This window comes from Leucoraja erinacea, chromosome 8, assembly GCF_028641065.1.
Source record: "Leucoraja erinacea ecotype New England chromosome 8, Leri_hhj_1, whole genome shotgun sequence".
NCBI lineage: Eukaryota > Metazoa > Chordata > Chondrichthyes > Rajiformes > Rajidae > Leucoraja > Leucoraja erinaceus.
Genome location: NC_073384.1, coordinates 72,387,167 through 72,410,118, shown reverse-complemented (window position 1 = coordinate 72,410,118; position 22,952 = coordinate 72,387,167). Strand labels below are relative to the sequence as shown.

General features: G+C 41.6%; 1 protein-coding gene across 1 annotated transcript in view; it reads left to right on the top strand.

Annotated features, from left to right (window-relative positions):
• arid1b (AT rich interactive domain 1B (SWI1-like)) overlaps positions 1-22,952 on the top strand; it is a 457,745-nt gene that overhangs the window by 33,227 nt on the left and 401,566 nt on the right. Inside the window, 1 exon segment of the mRNA XM_055639980.1 lies at positions 2,346-2,546. Coding sequence (XP_055495955.1) covers positions 2,346-2,546 — 201 coding nt within the window.

Genomic DNA, 22,952 nt, shown 5'->3' with positions numbered 1-22,952 from the left:
CTCTGTGCGGACAGTATGCGAGGCTAGGATTGTATCCGGGTCTCTGGTGCTGTGAGGCACCACCAGTACTGCTGCACCACAGAGCCGCCCATAGTCCCAACTACTGCAGATATGTGAGCACTACCACTGCTCAAGGGACTAAAAGATTATTTTATGTATTTATTCTAAAGCTGTTTTTTTTGCATGATGGATCAGGTTGATAATCTAGTGGCCTTTGCTTGGTTAGATCTGGTGCAGTTTCAGCATTTGCATTCATTTTGGGTAGATTATCATTTAAAAATGTCTTTAATAGAAATATAAAATTGTAAAAAATTTACAGCGTTTGAAGGTAGCCTGGTACATTTCATGGCAGCCATAAATGAAACTGCAATTGTGGGCTGTATCAGTGAGGGGAGGGAAGCTGAATATAGAGGTGTAGTCAATGACTTTGTTGAGTGATGTGGGCTGAATCACCTGCAGCTCAACAATGACAAGACTAAGTAGCTAGTGGTGGACTTTAGGAGGAGAGGAACACCCCTTTCCCCTGTCTCCATCAAGGTGTGGATGTACAGTTACCAAGGAGTACAAGTACCTTGTAGTTTACCTGGACAGTAAACTGGACTGGTCCAGGAACGCTGAGGCCCTGTATAAGAAAGGACAAGAGCCGGCTGTACTTTTTGAGTAGGCTCCGCTCCGTCAACATCTACAGTAAGATGTTGCAGATGTTCTATCAATCAGTGGAGGCCAGTGCCATCTTCTTCACTGTCGTGTACTGGGGCAGCAGGGCAAAGGCCGCGGACGGCAACAGGATCAACAAACTCATCAGGAAGGCTGGCTCCATCCTGGGGGCGGAGTTGGAGTTGGATTCATGGCAGATGGTCTTGGAGGGGAGGATGCTCCTCATACTGTGAAGCATCCTGGCCAATACAGCTCACCCCCTCCATGACACACTGGTCAACCTGAGGGGCACCTTCAGCAACAGACTGGTTCCACCAAGATGCAGCACAGAACGCCACAGGAGATCTTTTTTCCCCTGTGGCTATCAAACTGTACAACTCCTCCCCCTTCTGTCATGGGGTAGACAGACTCCTCTTCTGAACCACCCCCCCCACAAACATCTTTGCACATCCCCAATCCTGAACTTTCCACATCACTTTAATTTCAGGTTTCAGATACCTTCTTGTGTTTTATGACTGTTGACAGACCAATTTCCCTCCTGGGATAAATAAAGTTCTATCGTATTGCATCCTGTGCAGTTGGAATTTTCCTCTTCATGATAATCCTCAACACCCTCTGAAAACTGCATCCGCTTACTGACATCAATTCCTAGCATCTTATTTCAATGAACATCAAAGACTAACCTAGCTCTGCAGATGAATTTAGCTTGACCTTCTGTATCGTGTGTTTTGAAATGACCTTCTGTATCATTTAACACCATGCTACACAACGTATGGTCCATTTGGCTACACTTGGCCTACTGGCTGGCTGTGTCTGACTCTCTCTTGCAGCATTAACTGGCAGAGATTTTCTTCTGTCTGGTTCACTGACGCTCATCATTCTGGATGGTGATAGTGCCCATGCGAATGGTATGTTAACTTTCATTAACTGGCAGAGATTTTCTTCTGTCTGGTTCACTGACGCTCATCATTCTGGGTGGTGATAATATGCCCATTAGTTGAATCTTTTGATGGATGTTCTTGGGAGAGTACATTTTCAACTGTAAGGTCCCGTCAGGAGGAGGCTTCTCAAGCTTGGGGCAATAGTTTCAAGTGCACGGCCACCTTAAGTTCCACAGAGTTGATTTGTATGATCCAAAGCTGAGCTTTGCATCATACAAATATGAACACTTGCACCTGATGAGAGTGGGTGCTTTTGAAATGAGCACAATATCTAAACCAAATAGATTTCCTGCCTGTTGCCTTGTGTTTTGGCCTATATTCTAGCACAATATCTAAACCAAATAGATTTCCTGCCTGTTGCCTTGTGTTTTGGCCTATATTCTAGTATGGTTAAAAAATATTTGTTTACTATCATAAAACTGCCTTATTTATACCTCCTTGGTGTTTATGTTGCCTGACCTGCGAGTTGAAAATGAAGCATGATTGCCATTTATTGGTTAAATTCATTTTTTTTGTGGGAAGTGAGATAAAGTAAGATAAAGTACTCCAGACATGTGCACATACTGTTGCCTTTGAGATGAGGGGATTGAAATGTATTCTCAGTAGATGACACAAGATTTTTTGTTAATTAACATATTCTGAGGGGTTTCCTGAGGGGGTTTTAGTTTTGACCATATTGGAAGGATAGTAATTACCTATTTATGTTGAAGCTTAATATTGATCAGTTTTCCGTTCTTCTTCATCTAGGGGAATCCAGTTGATCAGATGGGCATGAAGAGACCCCAGCTGTATGGGATGAATAACAATCCTTATTCACAGCAGCAACAGCAGCAGAGTGGCTCTTATCCTGCCCAACCATATGGACCACCCACTCCGCAGCGCTATCCAATGACCATGCAGAGCAGGAATCAAAGTAACATGGGAGGAATGCAATATCCACAGCAACAGGTAAACATTGTTAAAGATGAAACTATTTATAACTAACCTAAAGCCCAGTAACTCTTGTATTTTGTTTTTGGACAGTTTGAAATTAATTTTCTTTTGATCAATGACTTTGTGGGTGCAACATTGCTCAGTTATAAACTGAACTGATGGAATTGAAATTCCCTACACTGTGCAGAATAATCAATGTTTGATGACGATGTTTGCATATAGACTATGGACCAGGAGAGTAACCACTGCCTTGAAACTGTGATCCTACTTCTGCAATGACTTTGTATCAGGAGAAATAATTAAATTCTTGCACTTTTGAGTTTCCGACACTGCAAAACTTCCCAATCATCAAAGTATTTTGAAGTGCAGCTATTGAAGGAATGATGGCATCCAAATCAAGTACAACTAGCTCCCATAAATAGCAGCTATTTCCTTTCACCAGAGAGGTGGCATGGGAGCGCAGCAGTAGAGTTGCTGCCTTAGTGCGTCAGAAACCCGGGTTCGATCCTGGCTATGGGCGCTGACAGTACAGAGTTTGTACTTTCTCCACATGACCTGCATGGGCTTTCTCTGAGACCTTTGGTTTCCTCCCACACTCTAAAGACGAACAGGTTTGTAGGTTAATTAGCTTGGTATGAATATAAAAATTGTCCTTGGTGTAGGATAGTATTAATGAGCGGGGGTCGATGCGGACTCGGTGGGTCGAAGGTCCTGTTTCCGCGCGGTATCTATCTGTATCTGTAAACTAAATGAAACTAAAACTGAAGAAGCGTCTCGATCTGAAACGTCACCCATTCCCCTTCTCTCCAGAGATGCTGCCTGTCCCGCTGAGTTACTACAGCATTTTGTGTCTAAAATTGAATGAGTCTCTCTTTAACATTTCAGCAGAGTCTTGTGCTTCTGTAGTTGTGTTAAGCTCCTCAAATGTTTGTCTCTGGCATGAGACTTGAACGTGGCACTTTTTTTTAACTTGGACAAGTGTGCAACCAGCTGAACCACAGCTGACAATCGGACTCAAAGCATGTCTCTTACTGACTGACGCAAGTCTGACTCTTAAATAGGGAACTCTGCAGTTGTAAGTACCTAGTCTGGAAATAATTCAAAACTGAAAGGGAATCGAAGCATGCTATTTAATAATACATATGGAGAAATGCATGCGACTGCTACATTACTGACAGTTGGGTAATGGGAGTTTGCCCTTCACAACTCACTACCCAAAACTTGACGATGGGGAATTAATATTTTCTCTTGGAATTTGTTGATGGGGTGGGGAAGCGTGAATAAATACATAATTAATTAATTTTTCAACTTTTCTTGGTGCATGTGCAAATGGTAAATGGTGTAGCGTTGCATTATAGAAAATCGGGACGAGGATTATTTGAAGAAACAATCTCTCCCCGCCCCCTCTCCCCTCCCAATCCTATAACTCGAGTGTGCCTGTATAAATAATCAGAATGAAATGCCTCTTTGCATGAACGTGAAGTTAAAATCAGAGTATATTGTCTTCTTTATCATCTTGCTTTAATCAAGCGGTTAAATATTTGAAACCTCTTTAATTGGGCTATCAAACTGTAACAGAATCCAAATTAAGTAATTAGTTGACAGTCCAACATTGCACATTTGGTGGCACAATTCAACCTGTATCTAATCTATGAATAATTTAAATAAAGTGCATGAGGGATGGAGCTGCATTCTTATCCGTGGTTGTGTTGAGTTCCCTGATGACAATTGGAACAGTGGAGGTTATGGTACAGTTTCCCTCGGCCTTTAAGTTAACTGAACAGAGAAGGAAGTACTCCCGGGTATCCCTCTATTCTATTCTCCGCACTTCCATGTAACTATCTGAAAGCTACTTAAAAGCCACTATCTTATCTGCAACCACCACCATCCCTGGCTATGTGGTCCAGGCCCTCACTACTCTGCCCCTCTCGAATTAGTGTTCTAATGTTGGATATTTCCACCCTGGGGAGAAAAGGTTCTGGTGGTCTACTTTATCTATGTCTCTCATCATTTTATATACTTGTATCAAGTTTCCCACCAACCTCGATTCCAGAGAAAACAATCCAAGTCTATCCAACTTCTCACTGTAGCTGAAACCCTCTAATCCATGTAGCATTCTGGTGAACCTCCTCTGCACCCTCTCTAAAGCCTCCACATCTTTCCTGGAATGGGCCGACCAGAACTGCATGCAATACTCCACATGCAGTCTAACTAAAGTCCTATGCAGCTCCATCATGACTTCCTGACTCTTATATCAATGCCCCAGCAATGAAGGCAAGTATACAATACGCCTTCTTTACCATCCCATCTATTTGTGCTGCCACTAAGCTATGAACTTGGACTCCAAGATCCTGCTGCACATCAATGCTGTTAAGGGTCTTCTCATTAACTGTATACTCTCCCCTTACATTCAACCTCCCAAAGTGCAATATCACACACTTGCTTGCGTTAAACTCCATCTGCCATTTCCCTCCCTGTATCTGCAGCTGATCTATATCCTGTTATCACTTCTGACAGCCTCCTCCGCTGTGTACAACTCCAATTTTGGTCTCGTCAGCAAACTTACTTGCCAACCCATCTTCATTTACATCTAGGTCATTTATATATTTCACAAACAGCAGAGGCCCCAGCACAGATCCCTGCAGATCTCCACTGGTGCCAAACATCCAGCCAGAATATCTACCTTCCATCGCAACCCTCTGTCTTTGAATAAGCCAGTTCTGAATCCATACGACCAAGTCAGCATGAATCCTGTCTAGCTTGATTTAGTCTAGTGATACAGCGCAGAAACAGGCCCTTCGACCCACCGAGTCCGCACCGACCAGCAATCCCGCACATTAACACTATCGCGCACACACGCACTAGGAACAATTTGCATTTATACCAAGCCAACTAACCTACAAACCTGTGTTTAAGAAGGAACTGCAGATGCTGGAGAATCGAAGGTACACAAAAAAGCTGGAGAAACTCAGTGGGTGCAGCAGCATCTATGGAGCGAAGGAAATAGGCAACGTTTCGGGCCGAAACGTTGCCTATTTCCTTCGCTCCATAGATGCTGCTGCACCCGCTGAGTTTCTCCAGCTTTTTTGTTAACCTACAAACCTCTTTGGAGTGTGGGAGGAAACTGGAGCACCCAGAGAAAACCCACGCAGGTCACGGGGAGAAGGTACAAACTCTGTGCAGATAACACCCGTAGTCGGGATCGACCCCGGATCTCCGGCGCTGGAAGCGCTCTAAGGCAGTGACTCTACCGCTGCGCCACCGTGCCGCCCTGATGATCTTCTGGACCAGCCTACCATGATGGACCTCGTCAAAAGCCTTACTAAAATCCATGTATACACCATCCACCACCCTACCTTCATCATTCTCCTTCTTCACCTCAGAAAAAAACTCAATCAAGTTAGTGAGACATGACTTGCCGTGTACAAGGCTATGCTGTCCATCTCTAATTAGCCCATTCTCTTCCAAATGCGTGTAAATCATATTTCATAGAATTCTCCTCAATAGTTTCTCTACCCTGAGGTTAAATGGCATATAGTTCCGTGGATTCTCTCGACTTCCCTCCTTAAACAAAGGAACAACATTGACCACACTCCAGTCCTCTTTGAGCAACCACTCATCATTTTTATCTGATACCATTGTGTCTCCTACAGTCACCTTATAAAATGACACAACATATTAACTAGAACATTCCTGTTTAAATTCAGCTACGTGTTTCTTTCGCCTACATATCCATAATGAAGCCTCAACAGAGAACAGTTGATGGTTATTAAATAATCAAAGGGCAATATAATATGCTGCCAGATATTGCCCTGTGATGTGCTACAAGTTGCAACTAAATCTCAATGTTTGCATTGCTACTGTATCAAATATATTGATTGCAAAGATGATCAGGAATATTTTTATGGGTGTTATTTATGAATCAAATGTCAAATTATGATATTCACTTTTATAGCACGTTGTATTCTTCGATTGCTTTAACTATCTATTTTGTTGTTATGAGGTTGACTGATTTCAAGGTTTTTCCATTATAATTCAGAATTAGGAGAATTATAGCTACTTTGTTAAATTAATTGAATTTGTTTGACTGCTGCACAAGTGTATTGTGGGACATCTTTCCGTGTCTCTAATAAATGTTACTATATATTATACAATTTTTAAATGCTATCTCAACTAAAAGGGATGGCAGATTGACTTGTCGAAATAAAAACCCAAGTGTGTTGAACATGTTATGATTAGTTGGAATGAAACAAAGTACAGTAGCTGACAACACTGATTCCCTAGTAAAGTATGATATTTATTCTGGAGGAATTTTACTGTGTTGATTTTGCATTTTAAGAAGGTGTTACTTGTTTCAGATTTTTAAAATTCCTTTGTCAATTTAAAGTATTGATTTTATACTTACATGTTTACTGTTTAGGAATGTGAGATTTAAATCTTCATCAATCTTGGTTAACTTGGCTAATTTTCTCAATCTATTTGGCAATTTATTATATTAAGATGTTGGCAAATGAACTTGATAAGTTGGTCAGTGGTGGTATTTTGTTGGCATTTTGATTTTCAGAATGATTTTGAGTTCTTAAGTTGGCACAGTAATGGTAGGACAAATAATTGCAGGACTAATACAACTCTTTCTACAATGCCATGATGATTGGATATGTCAACTAAAGGAATCATTGTTATTAAAATATGATGGTGTTGTTGGTCTGCTAATTATTTTAAAAATGCTGTGCAAAAGACTGTCTCAGTTGCTGTGTCCCACAAGTAAGTATTCTGTTCATGTATTGCCTGTGTGTGAGAAATAGCAACATTCAGTAAATGTAATCTGCTTCAAGGGTTAAACTTCAAATCAATAGTATAATTATCACGTATTAGTCATAAGTAACAAATTTATGAATGGAATAGAAAATACATGTATATATTTTTCAAATATTGAATACTGTAATGGGTATTGGTTTTCCGATTTGGGCCCAGTAATTTACTAGATATTTGTTTATTTGAGGCACAAATTGAGTTGCATAGAAACCTAGCAAAATAGGTGCGGGAGTAGGCCATTCGGCCCTTCAAGCCAGCACCGCCATTCAATATGACTAGGGCTGATTATCCAAAATCAGTTCTCTGTTCCTGCTTTTTCCCCTTATCCCTTGATTCCTTTAACCCTAAGAGCTAAATCTAACTGTCAATTGAAAGCATCCAGTGAATTGGCCTCCACTGCCGTCTGTGGCAGATTAACATACATGGATGAAATGGTAATTCTATTTCAACTTCTAGAGGTTAAAAAAACGATGTTCATGCCAGTGATTTTACTGATGAATGAAGGCGAGTTAGCTTGATATATAACATAGCTTCAGCTTGATACGGGGTGTGAGATGAAATGACTGTTCCAAATAAATTGTGCCAACTGTACAAATCAGATAGTGACATTTAAGAGATTTTTGGATAGGCACATGGAAATGCAGGGAATGGACGGATATGGATCATGTGCAAACTAATAAGTATTGTCTTTGTATCATGTTCGGCACAGTCATTGAGGGCCAAAGAGCCTGTTCTTGTGCTGTACTGTTCTGTTCTATGATGTCAATAGATTGGAAAGAGGAAGGAAACCCATTCTTTCTCGAAATGCAATAGGCCATTCTGCCCATGGAGTCGATGTTGGCTCCAAGCAAAACCGTCCCATTCCCCTTCCCATAAACAATCTTTCTCTTATGCCCATGGTCCCCTTTGGCTCTTTTGCCATATTAACTATATTACAGGGTAACTTGCACTAACTAGTTACCAGCGCATGTTTGAGATGTAGAAAGAAAGTGGTGCACGGCTCACAACCCCACACTGGTCTGGGGAGAATGTGGTTAGGATGTGTGCCACTAAGGAAGTTCACTAACATAAAGTTCATAAATGTTGTGGCAAACTAAATTAATGTTCTTCCATTAACATTATTAATTATATTAAGTTAAACTGTTCTGTGAATCCATCAGATTGAAAATTCACCAAATGCATTCCTTTTTAATTTTCAACCGCACACTGCTTCTGCCCCAGGTTTTCTTTGTCTTGTTTAGTTTCATTCTTTTGTACATGCAAGTCTGAAAGACGGTATAGCTAATTCAACACTTCACGTCCAAATTTAATTTAATTGCAGCTGTCATCTGCCATTGTTTTTATTTTATGTACCATGTTCATGACTACCAGTCAGATATATTTTTTTCTTGAAATGAATGGTATCGCTTCCATGTTGAAGAATAATCTTCTTGCATATAACGTGCACAGCCTAACGTTGTAGGTCAACTTGTTCTATTTGATCTTGTTTGTGCACGTCGGGCTGATTGCATTAGTCGAAACAGGGTGGACCACATGAAGGTTGCAATCCCCCACCCCTGAGGAATAATATTCTGTGCTGAATAAAGTAAAAGATATGTTACAGCACAGGAAGTGCTCAGCTCCTAAAGTCTGAACTTGCGATGGAGTTGTGAATAGGAAAATGGTAGGGTTAGATGGTGACAAAGGAGATGGCTTCTAGTCAGACTCCAAGTTCAAATAATGACCAATTTATTTAAACTTTTTTTGTTTTGAACCAATTGGTCCAAATCTTATTAGCCCAAGTATTTGCGCATGCAGGCAATGATGAGATTTCCTTTTTAAAGCAAGCTATAAACTTTAATTCAACAAACGCCAGTCACATTCAGTAGCTATTATCTGAATATGAAATACTCATTTACTTGACCGTACTGGCTATGAAGGAAGTTCCTTGGTTTTAGATATTCAGTCCTAAGTTTTGCCCTGCTTGATCTTTTTTAGGTTGGTTAGAAATACTCAATCACATAATCAACAGGGAAAATGGGGTGGGGGCAGGATATGCAAGGAGCAGTCAGAATTTCCTGGAACTGGTATGAAAAGGCACTTAGACCCAAAGGGGGCAATTATGGCAAGATATGCAAGGAGCTGTCTTCAGAATTTCCTGGAAACTGGTATCGAAGGTTAAAGAAAACTTAGAAACCCAGCGGGTGGGAGCAATTATGGGCAAGCACGTTTGAGAAACCCTTTCCAGTCAGTGGTTTGTAACGTTGCCTATGCTCCATAGAGCTGCTGACCCGCTGGAGCTTTTCTGTGTAACCTATTGGTTTTCTGTTGTTGGGTACAACCAGTGTTTCAATACTGCCTTGAGGATGCTGATTCAGGGCCCAAGCTACCATGCTCTGCCGATATTTATCCAATGGTGAGAGGAAATACTGCGGTGTGTAACCAGAAGCAAATCATTGAGTATTTGATAAGGATTCTGATATTGATATTCTTTTATAGACATAAAATTCTGGAGTAACTCAGTGGGACAGGCTGCATCTCTGGAGGGAAGGAACGGGTGACGTTTCGGGTCGAGATCCTTCTTCCGACTGATGCCTGAAACGTCACCCGTTCCTTCTCTCCAGAGATGTTGCCTGTCCCGATGAGTTACTCTGGCATGTTGTGTCTATCTTTGATTTAAACCAGCATCTGCAGTTCCTTCCTACACATTGATATTCTTTTGTTTTGTATGTTCCATAATGTACTACCTGGTAGTTGGAATGTTAGAATCATCGAGTCATTGTCATACAGCACAGATATGGGTCCTTTGGCCCACCATATCTATGCTAAACATTCTTATCCAACTGCACTAATACCATTTACCTGTAGTAGGTAGTTATATGGATGGGATGGGAATGGAGGGTTATGGTCTGAGCGCAGGTGTATGGGACTAGGGGAGATTATGTGTTCGGCACGGACTAGAAGGGTCGAGATGGCCTGTTTCCGTGCTGTAATTGTTATATGTTATATGGTTATATAGGTCCGTCTCCTTTTAGTTTACTTTACATTTAGTTTAGAGATACAGCGTGGAAACAGGCCCTTCGGCCCACCGAGTCCGCACCGACCAGCGATCCCCGCATATTAACACTATCCTACACACACTAGGGACAATTTGTATTTGTGCAAAGCCAATCAACCTACAAACCTGTACGTCTTTGGAGGAAACCGAATATGTAGGAGAAAACCCACGCGGTCAAGGGGAGAACGTACAAACTACATACAGACAGCACCCGTAGTTGGGATCGAACCCAGGTCTCTGGCGCTGAAAGCGTTGTAAGGCAGCAACTCTACCTCTGCGCCACCTTACTGCTTATTTAAAAAAAAAACAAACAAAAAAACACCAGAAGAACTCAGCTGGTCAAACAGTGTCTGTGGAGGCAAAAAGTGTAAATCAACATTTTTCCTGTTGAGATCCTGCATCGGCTCTGAGAGGGACCAGAAAAGATTGCCAGTATACAGCAGTATGTGGAGGGGGTGAGTGTGTGTGGGATATAGCGAGGTAGGTGATGTGTTGTACCAGTGTGGGCAGATAGGGAATGATGTATTCACGTGAGGGTGTAGCGCAGTACTCACGTGAGGGTGGCTGGGACGGTGTTCTGGCGGTGGTGGCCTGAGTCCGGGGTTCGGCCGTGGGCCAGCGGCTGCGTCTGCAGGACTGGTGGGCGGCAGCTTCAACCACCCTGGGCCGCGGTGTTTGAGCCGCGGGACTGTTCTTAACATCGCCCGGGGGGGGGATCGCCCCAGCGCAGAGGGAGAAGAGGAGGGAAGAGACTGCAGACCTAAGACTTTTGCCTCCATCACAGTGAGGAGATGCTGGGTGGACTCACTGTGGTGGATGTTAATGTGTGTTTATTGTTGTTTTATTGTATGGTATTATATGTATGACTGCTGCAATTTCGTTCAGACTTCGGTCTGAATGACAATAAAAGGCTATCTATCTATCTATCTATCTATCTATCTATCTATCTATCTGGGGAAGGTAGGATGATATAGAACATGCCATCTCTTTTTGCCTCTTATCCTTATAATGCCTTCCTTATTAAGTGTCTGTCTGAATGTTTCTTAAGTGCGGAAATTGTACCCAACTCCTCCACCTCTTCTGGCAACCGGTTTGATATCAGCTACTTGATACATATTTTGGTTTGTTATTGACACGTACCGAGGTACAATGTAAGGCCTTTGTTTGTGTGCCGGCCTATTAAATCACATCCTATTATATATGTGTACAATCAAGCCGCACACAAGTGCAACAGGTTGTGCAATAAGAAAACTACCAGAGGGCAGAATATAGTCTTGCAACGTTCGAGCATTGTAGTAATAGGAAAAAGTCCAATGCCTGCACTGAGATAGGATGGAAGATCAGAAATACATCTATGGGTAGTCTGAAAATACCAGGGAAGAAGCTGTCACTGAATCTGGTGGTACATGCTTTTGAGCTTGTGTATCTTCTGCCCGATGAGAGATAGAAGACGAGGGGATGTACCAAGTGGCTGCTTTCTTGATGCAGCATGAAGTCAAATCAAGAGTGTTTTATTGTCATATGTCCCGGACGGGACAATGAAATTCTTACTTGCTGCAGCACAACAGAATATGTGAATATGTTAATATGTAAACATTGTAAAAAACAGGGGGGAAAAAAGAAAAAGTTCAATAAACAACAAATATAGTGCAAATAGTAATATAGTATTTTGCAGTTCAGAGCTTATTCGATGTTGTGTTTAATAGCCTGATGGCTGTGGGAGAGAAGCTGTTCCTGAACCTGGATGTTACAATTTTCAGGCTTCTGCACCTTCTTCCTGATGCCAATGGTGAAATGAGTGTGTGACCAGGGTGGTGTGGGTCCTTGATGATTTTGGCTGCCTTTTTGAGGCAGCGACTACGATAGATCCCTTCGATGGTGGGGAGGTCAAAGCCGGTGATGGACTGGGCAGTGGCCACAAATTTTTGTAGTCTTTTTTTTGCTCCTGGATGTTCAAGTTGCCGAACCAGGCCACGATGCAACCGGTCAGAATGCTCTCTACCGTGCACCTGTAGAAGTTTAAGAGAATCCTCTTCGACATGCCGAATCTCCGTAATCTTCTCAGGAAGTAGAGTCACTGATGTGCCTTCTTTACAATTGCTTTGGTGTGCTGAGTCTAGGAAAGATCTTCTGATATATGCACGCCCAGGAATTTTAAGTTATTGACCCTTTCCAACATCGTCCCGTTGACATAAACAGAATTGTGTGTCCTCATCCTTCCCCTAACAAAGTCCACAATCAGTTCCTTGGTCTTATTGATGTTAAGAGCCAGGTTGTTGAAGTTAATGATGGGGTGTCTGGTCTGTGTGATAGGTTGGGCTCTATTGACAATTCGCTACAATTTCTTGTGGTATTAAGCGGAACTGTTCCCAAAACAAGTTGTGAAGCAATCCAATGGTATGCTTTGTATGGCGTATCTACAGAGGTTGGTGAGAGTCGTTGGAGACCTGCCAAACCTTTTTAGTTTCCAGAGGAGGCAGAGCTGTTGGTCTGGTTTTTTGGGCGTAGCTCTGATTTAGTTAGTCCGTGACAGGTTGGTGATATTTAAACCCAGGAACTTGAAGCTCTTGATGATTTACACTGTGGCACTGTTGATGCTGAGTGGGGCATTTTGGGAATTATGATGTACCATGCTTTGTGAAGTTGATAATTAGCTCCTTCATCTTGCTGACATTGATGGTGAGCTTGTGGTTGTGATGCCATGTTACTAAGCCCTCTATCTTCCTCCTGTACTACATCTTATCATTGTTCATGATCCAGTCCACTTCAGGGGTGTCACCTGCAAACCTGTGGATGGAATTCGAGTAGTATTTGGCCGTGCAGTCGTGAGTGTACAGTGACTACATTGAGGGGCTGAGAATGCAATCTTGTGGGGCATTGATGTTGAGAATCATTGTGGAGGAGGAATTGCTGCCTATCTTTGCTGATTGTGTCTGAGTATGAAGTCTAGGATTCAGTTGCAAAGAGGTGTGGTGACACCCAGGTCCAGGAGTTTGGAGGGAATGTTGGATGGGATTATGGTGTTGAAGATGGAGCTACAGTCAATAAATAGGTGAGTGCAGGACCAGGGAGATGGTGTCTACCATGGACCTGTTGTTCAAGGCTATCAGGGAGGCTAGAGTTAATGAGCGCCATGACTAGTCTCAAGTCCATTCATGATGGTGGGTGTCAGTGCCACTGGGTGGGCATCATTAAAACTACTGGTGTCATGGTGGCACAGCGGTAGAGCAAATGCAGCACTGGAGTCCTGGGTTCGATCCCTACTACGTATGCTCTCTGTACGGAATTTGTACGTTCTCCCCATGAACTGCGTGGGTTTTCTCCGAGATCTTCAGTTTCCTCCCGCACTCCAAAGACAAACGGTTTTGTAGGTTAATTGGCTTGGTAATTTTTTTTAAAGTGTAGGATAGTGTTAATGAGCGGGGATCGCTGCTCGGCGCGGACTCGTTTGGCCGAAGGGCTTGTTTCCGTGCTGTATTTCGAAACTAAACTACTTCTACTTTTATTTAACCTATGCCCTCTTGTTGCTGAAGCCCCTGTCATCAAAACACTACTCAGATTGCATAGCGTATCTATGCCACTTATAATTTTATACATCATCCGAAGTCACCATTCAGCTTCCTTTTTTCCAGAGGTAACAAACTCGGACAGTCCAAGCTCTCCCCGTAACCAAATGTGTGTAATTCCGATGAAATTGGGACATTAGAGACTGCAAATGCTGTAATCTGGAGCAAAAACTGCTGGAGGATGTCGGTGGGCCTGGCAACATGTGTGGAGGCAATGGGGTAGGGATGAGAGCCTGCTTCGGGGTCTTGACCCAAAACATTGCCTCTCCGTTTGCCTCCGCAGATGCTGTCTGACCCGTGCAATTTTTCTCGCAATTTGTTTTTAATATTCTGGTTCTTAATAATCTCCTCGGCACTCTCTCCAACGTGACCACACCCGTCCTCTAGTTTGTAAATTGACAGCAAATGTACCCCTTTGACTTCTCTGCAGTTGCTGTGTTGTGCTTGTACTGGATAATGCATTTTCGATTGCGGAAACAGACAATTACTTAAAAGGCAAAAAAAAAGCTGTCTTGCAAAAAAAATGTCCAGGTGAAAGAGAAACTATTTCTATGTAACTCCTCACATTAATCAGACACCATTGTCTCTGAAGGATACAGTCTGTTTTGCCACAGGTAGCCAGTGAAATATGTAAGTACTGCAGTATCATTACTTGTGAAATGATACTCTACTAAACAATGTAACATACACTTTTGATTTTTGCTTGTGTATCAATAAAAATATACTTAAGGCTATTTAAAAAAAGCTAAAATAAGAAAATCCTGCAGGGAAAAATAAGTTATTGCGTGTCTGAGACTCTTGTCCTTAACCCCCCTTTTCCCCATATATAATGCAGTTTTCTACAACACAAGGTTTCGTAGGAACACAATTCCGCGTTTATAGCTGAGCTACCTATATTGGGAAGAATATGGTTAGAATATTCTCCGAAGAAAGGCCTGGAGCCGAAACGACGCACCTCCTCTCTAGAGATGCTGCCTGTCCCGCTGAGTTACTCCAGTATTTTGTGTCTATCTTTGGTTTAAACCAGCATCTGCAGTTCATACCTGTTTTGGGAATTGTGATCTGGTATATGCTTTTGGGTACGAGAGTATTGATGTTGTGGAGGTCTGTTTAGTGCTGGAATCCTTTTGCCTTGGGGTTAATGGGTCATCATCAAACACACAGAGCTTGCACATCTCTCCAATTAGAGTGATTTAAAAGGGGAAAATTAGGAAAAAGATATTCCGACCCTAAATGTGGAATTGAAAAACACCGGCTAAGTTTAAATCTGGTGTCTAATAGACTGTACTGCTTTCAGTCCTGTCCGTATCTGCTGAAACTCGTTCTGTGAAATGTAGCTTGCGGCAAGACACAATTCTATGATCACAAAACTATTCGAGTAGTTGTGGATAAGAAAAAGCAAAAATTAATTTCAATAAGGACAGTTAGTTTCAGGTAGGTGGAAGGGCAGATAAACAGGTAAGAACCAATGGGAAAGTATTTCCAGGGAATTGTCGAGGTGAAAACATTTCAGTTGATCCTGACTACAGGTGCTGTCTGTATGGAGTTTGTATGTGACCACATGGATTTTCTGCGGGTACTCCGGTTTCCTCCCACACTCCAAAGACGTACAAGGTTTGTAAGTTAATTGGCTTTGGTAAAATTGTAAATTGTCTCCAGTGTGTAGGATAGTGCTGGTGTACGGGGTGATCGCTGGTTGGCGTGAAATCGGTGGGACGAAGGGCGTATTTCCGCTGCTGTAAGTCTAAAGGGTAAAGAACGAAGGGTAGCCTAAACGATTACTTCCAACATCTGGATGTCATTGTGTACTACTAGATTCTGCAGCATTTTGGTTTTGTAATTCAAACTAAATAGTTGCCTCAAGTGCTAAATATAGGAAGGTACCTGGGAAAATTGCAAAAAATATTTCCAGGGAATAAGGTTGTGGGCAAAGTGATGTTCAGCACTTTTTTGAAAGGAAGTTGTAAGGAATAGTATGAGTTAAAAAAAAAAAAAAAAATGAATACAACATGAAACACCCAAAATCAGAAGATGGACAAAAGAGAACAGCATGAACCCCAAAGATGATGAGACAAAAATGTGAAATTTAGCGTGAATTCTGGCACAGAGATAAGAAGAAAAGTAGAAGTTGGTAAGACTGACAAAGGATTGCAAAAATAATGTATATATGTATCCATGGTCAGCAGTTGTTTAACATTTGGATGGTCAACAGCAGTATGAGTTGTTTTAGTTTAGTTCAGACATACAGTGGGGAAACAGGCCCTTCGGCCCATCGAGTACACTAGTTCTATCCTACACGCGAGGGACAATTTGCAGAAGTCAATTAATCAACAAACCTGCATATCTGTAATGTGGCAGGAAACTGGAGCACCTGGAGAAAACACACGTCACACTCCATACAGACATACAGACAGCCTCTGTGGTCAGGATGACCTGGGATTCTAAAAGGCAGCAACTCGATCACTGCGCCACTGTGAACTTGAATACGTAAATGAATACAAGAAAATAGCAGACGTATTGAATAAATTATTTGTGTCAGTCGTTTACTGTAGAGCAAAAATCTTGGATGGAATTTACCAAAATTAACGCGGTAATAATAATGAAACAAATAATGGTGGCAATAAGTGACAAATTCACAAGACTAATTGTTTGCTTGCTAAGATTTTGAAATAGATGAGAATGAAGAATCGGTATTCCAAAGTTCCAATTCTGGCAGTGGTGTTTTCGACTTGTCAATTATACTTTATTCTTTTTATGTTATGAAAGGACAAGCCGGGAATTATTGGCAGGTCATTTCCTAACTACAGATAGTAAACCACCAGAATCTGTAAATGATTGATTTGACTGCCCATCTTTAATTTTCAGTCGATTGGAAATGGTCAGTCTACCCATTTTAAAATTGGTCAAAGGTAAGAAACTGAAAGAATAAAAAAACAACGCTATTTATTTATTTATTTAATTCTTTATTTCAAACAGAATAGAAGAATAAAAAGCAAGTGTGAAACGGCATACAAAAAACAAAACAAGAATATTTATAAAGTGTCATAAACAATATCTGTAAATAAATGAAATCTTATGTCCGAAAAGGAGCAGGACGAAGCCAAAGCTTGTAATTCCCACCCCTTATTCAACAGCTCATATTTCTCTTATACAAATTTTGCAGCTATATGTACACCATATGTACACCATATGTACACCAGCAGTACACCAGCAGCTATATGTACACCATATGTCAGCTATATGTACATCAAATTATTTACATTTATACAAATATTTACAAAGCCATACAAAAAAAGAGAGAAAAAAAAAAAATGAAAAACCCCTCATATACTATATATGTCATATATACAACCCATCACCTTATAATCACCCTTCCCAATACAATCAGTATTACAAATATCCCACTCAAAATCACCTATCCTCATCCCAATATCCTTTTAAAAAAGTGTTTTTGTACATCTTTTTAAACTGAATTATGTTTGTGCTAAGTTTATCTCCTGTTCCAGACCATTCCACAAATTCACCCCACAGATTGCTATACACATACTTTTAAGAATTGTTCTGACATTGAGTTTTTTTTTAAATTATGTTCCCCTCTCAAATTATACCCACCCTGTCTTTCCATGTTTAGTTAAGGTTGGAAAAAATTTGTGAAGACCATTCTTTTTGGGGGCATTGCTGCTTATTATAAATGCACATCACTAAGTTAACAGAATAACTTGTTTCTGTATTGTTACTTGCATATGTCTCACTACTATTAATTAGCAAGTCTTGAAAAATGGATATTTAAGTGAGAGCTTTGGAAAATGCCAGTGAAACGCTTTTCAAAGAAACAAAAGGGTAAGTTTTATTTTGTTTAGGAAAAATATAAAATCAAATGAAGTACAATGAAATTAGACTTGCACGACCATGCTTATTGTGGGTTTAGTTTCTTGGTCTGTGAATGGATTATTGGTAAACTTTGGCAGCAGTAGGCTTGGACTCTAGATAATATCCCGCCTTCCACAGATTCTGAGCTCCTGGGTTTTGTGGGTGGCCAGCTACAGGTGACTCCATGTCTCGTGGCCAGTCAGCTTGAGGATGTTGATGGTTAGATGCTCATGTTTAAAGCCAGTACAGCATGTGTGCATGGGTGACAAAGCATAGCCAACAGGGAACAGGTGTGGGTGTAACCAAGTCTAAATATTACCAGAAACTGTTCATCTGTTAACTTGACAGCACTTTTTTTTAATCGAGCATTCCATTTGGTGTTACGGTGCTAGAATTACCTTCATATTTAAATATCTTAAAGATGTAGTGAAGAGTTGATTGGAACATGAATTTTTTATGAGATTATTCCGTGTAAATAGCATTTCCCGCGGAGAGGCCCAGTCTCTGATGTTTAACAGGATCGGAGGAGCAGCTTTGTTAGGTTGCTGCCTCTTTCTTATCCACTTTATTGTAGTGTTGACTCCTTTCCTTTTCAGAATCCGTAACTCTCTGTGGCAGTGGCACAATAGTAGGTGATGGAAGATAGACACAATGCTGGAATAACAGCGGGATGGGCAGCATCTCTGGAGAGAAGGAATGGGTGACTTCTCGGGTTGAGACACTTCATCAGACCCAAAGTCGTGACCTGAAACGTCACCCATTCCTTCTCTCCAAAGATACTGCCAGTCCCACTGAGTTACTCCAGCATTTTGTGTCTCTCTTCGGTTTAAACCAGCATCTGCAGTTCCTCCGTACACAGTAGGTATTTGAAGTCTAGGCAAGATAGCATCACGATTACAAATGAAATCACTATCCGCACCTAATATCTGTAAAGAGATAGTTGAATTTATTTTTTATTATGGATTATATTGGTAATTCGCTCACTGGAAAATTAAAAACTTGCGTGTAGACTGCTATGGATTAAAAACTGAGTCAGCATAGGTTTCTTAAGCATATTATTTTTCATGAATTTGAGGTGTTTGTGGTATAACTGAGTCCGGAATGAAAATGGTGCAGTTGATATTCGTATAGGGCCATGGTAAGGAAATATGTTCCTTAGTTACTCTATATCGGTGCACTGAAGTGCTTGCAGTACTGTTTGACTGTAATTACCAATTGGTTAACTGAAATAATAAATTGCATGGTTTAAATGGAAATGTTAGTAATATTTTTGTACTCCATTCAGTTTTAGTTTGTCATGTGTACTGAGGTACAGTGAAAAGCTTTTGTTGCGTGCTATCCAGTCAGCAGAACGACAATGCATGATTACAATCGAGCCATTCACAGTGTATAGATGCATGATAAGGGAATAACGTTTAGTGCAAGATACAGCCAGTAAAGTCTGATCAAAGATAGTCTGAGGATCACCCACAAATATGGTTTTCACATCATTAAATGTATGTCCTTGCATTTTGCTAGCCAGTTCGTATTGTCAAAATGGACTCTGTCTCATGCCAATCATATCTTCTTGCTAATTTCTTAAAACCTGTCTGGGTGTGTGGTTTCTTAAAGAAAGCACCCATCTTAGTATTTATGGTTTACTTGAACATTATTTGCTCTCTGTAAAGGACCTGTCCCACTATACGAGTTTACCCCCAAAAAAATCAAACTCGTGGTAAGTACGTGGAATTTACGCCGAAGCTTGGGACGTCTCTTAGCGGCTCGTAACGCTAACGGCAGGTACTCGGGAAACGAGTACGGTAAGTACGAGTACGAGACGGTAAGCTCGTGAAGATTTTTCAACATGTTGAAAATGTCCACGATAGCCCCGAGTACCTAAGAGCGGCTATTACCGTAATTCTCCGAGTTCGAATCAGGGGCAACTCGGGAGAACTCTTGAATTACCTCGTACAGTGGGACAGGCCCTTTACTTGGTTCAGAGCAGTAAGGATTTTTAAGCACAAGTTTTGTAGATATGAAGGAAGCTCTAGTTGGACGACATAGAAGTATCAACAATGAAACATTTTTTAAATGTTGCTGAACTGGGTGCCAACAGCCACAGGAATGGTGGTGAATTGAGCAGAACGATTTAGTGGTCAATCAAAGAAGGAAAACCTATGGCAAGCAAGTGTGCTTTGGAATTGTTGACTTTAGAGCTAATAGTTGTGGATTAATGTTTCACCACCAGATAGTTCAAAAGCTCTTTGATTTTTTTTTTTTAAGTTTGCTTTGTATGTTAATGCCTGCCGTGGTCTGTATCATGAATTTAAAGTACACTAAGGGAAGTAATGTTTAAAGTTGGCCCATAGTCGACCTAAGCACTTAGACTTTAAACGATTTTTACCTTTGGCAAATTTAATTTTTAAACAAAACAGTGCTGTAAAAACACTTCAGAGATTAAACAACATTGAATAAACATTTGAGATCAAAATCTTTCATTCACTGAAAGTTTTAAACTTTGCTTATGCTCATGGTACAATACTGTGGTAAACCGTGAGGATGATACAGAAAGAGGAGGTAACAATGAATACCAAAATTAATTTCAGCAAAAGGGGTGAGAAACAAGGGGAAAAATAAAAACTGAGCTAAACTTTAGGCAGCATCTCAGGAGGACGTGGATAGATGTGACGTTTCCTGTTGGGACTCTCTTGACCTCAAACATCACCTAACAATATGCAACCATTTGATCATGGTTGATCTATTTTCCCCTCTCAAACGCATTCTCCTGCCATCTCCCTGTATCCTTTGACCACCCAAGAACCTATCAATCTCCACTTTAAGAACACCCAAGGTCTTGTCCACCACAGTGGCAACGGAAAGTCCCATCTTGGGAGCAGATACGGTGGAGACAGAGGATCTGAGAGTCGGGGATAGCATCTGGGTGGGTGCGAGGAAGTGTAGTGCAGATAACTCTGGGAGTCAGAGGGTTTGTAGTAAATGTCAGTGATTGAGACTGCGAGATCAAGAAAAGGGAGAGAAGTGTCAGTTGATCCAGGTGTATTCATCGAAACATAGAAAAATAGGTGCAGGAGTAGGCCCTTTGAGCCAGCACCGACATGGCTGATCATCCAAAATCAGTACCCTGTTCCTGCTTTTTCCCCCATATCTCTTGATTCCTTTAGCCCTAAGAGCTGAATCTAATGCCCCTGTCCCACTTAGGAAACCTGAACGGAAACCTCTGGAGACTTTGCGCCCCACCCAAGGTTTCCATGCGGGGCTGGGGAATGCTAAGTTCGGAGGCTGTGGAGGGCAGATTGACAGTGACTATGAAATTGGAGAAATTCTGGAGGATGATGGCTTGGTGTTTGTCGGTGAGGGCTATGGTCAAGGGGTGGTTTATGAGGTGTCCAAGAGCTGGCGCCTGGCCTCGGCATGGTAGAAGTTAACCCGCCAGGCTACAATAACACCTCCCTTTCTCAGCAGATTTCATGACAATGTTGCAAAGTGAAAGGAGGGCTCGGTGTCTAGAGGTGGGTGAGATTGTAGTGGGTATGGGGAGTAGAGTAGTCCAGACCGCAGTTCGTTGTTATTATATTTCTCCTGCTTCTCGTATTCTGTTATAACAGAGAAAGAGGCCACCAATCCATGAAGTCTCTGCCTGTACTCACTGCAGTCCCACGAATCACATTTCCCCACACTCCCTGCAACCTATTCTCTCTCACATGCCCTTCAACTCCATCTGGATTCTCCTGTCACCCACCTAAATCTAGGGGTGGTTTAGACCAGCCAATTAAGTTATCAAACCATGCAGTCACAGAGAGTGTACAAGCTCCACACACAGCATTGGAGGTCGGTATTGAACATGGGTTACGCGTTGTGAAACATCCTGGTTTTGGGGGGACTGCACCGCTCCTATGTGGCCGCATTTCAGTTATGACCACTGCATCCAGATCCTCTTTTTAAATGTGTGTTTAGTTTACTTCTGTATTTTGAAAGCTCTAGATCTCTGTTACAGTAGCTCCAATTATTTTTTTGCTTAACTCTGTGATTCTCGTTTTCAGCATGCGACCAATAACTTTGAAGAAAGAACATAACTGACTTATACTTAATTTTTATTTAATGTGATATTACCGAGACGGTGATGTAGCAGTAGAGTTGCAGCCTTACAGCTCCAGAGACCTGGGTTCGATCCTGACCACGGCCGCTTGTCTGTACTGAGATTGTATGTCCTCCCGGTGACCTGTGTCTGTTTTTCTCCAGTTTCATCCCACACTCCAAAGACGTACAGGTTTGTAGGATAGTGGAAGCGTGCGGGGATCGCTGGTGGGCGCAGACTCGGTGGGACAACGGACTTATTTCCGTGCTGTATCTCCAAACTACTGAATACATTACATCAAACTAGGGCATCCATCTCGTGCTCCCTTTTTAAAAAAAAATTGTACATTTCTTATCTTATTTTCAAATTGATTATCCTATGCTAAATGGAAGGAAGAGATCCAGCTCTGCATGTATTACAACCACTTAAACAATTGCTTGGGCACTCAATTTGAATCGTGTTATCAGGTCGCTATCCTTGATTGGACTTAGCTGGCTTTACCTTGCACTAAACGTTATTATGTATCTTGTATCTACACACTAAATGGATCGATTGTAATCATGTATTGTCTTTGCTGTTTGGTTAGCACGCAACAAAAGCATTACACGTGACGATAAACTAAACTGAAGTACTGTAAGGAAGAAAATTAAGATGGACACAAAAAGCTGGTGCAACTCGGTGGATCAGGCAGGATCTCTGGAGAGAAGGAATGTGTGACGTTTCGGGTCGAGACCCTTCTTCAGTCCATAGAAGGGTCTCGACACGAAACATCACCCATTCCGTCTCTCCAGAGATGCTGCCTGTCCCGCTGAGATTCCAGCTTTTTGTGTCTATTTTTGGTTTAAACCAGCATCTGCAGTGCCTTCCAACACAACTAAGAAAATGAGATGTGCTTGGGCATCAGTTGATCAACGGGAGTAGGTTACCACCTCGTTTTCAGAACGGCTTACACTGAAAATTATTGCCTTTTATGTTATGTCACAAACATGTGCGATGTACTTCGTGTGTGTATGTACGTAGCTGCTCATGTTTTTAACAGGGGTAAACCTATTAAAATG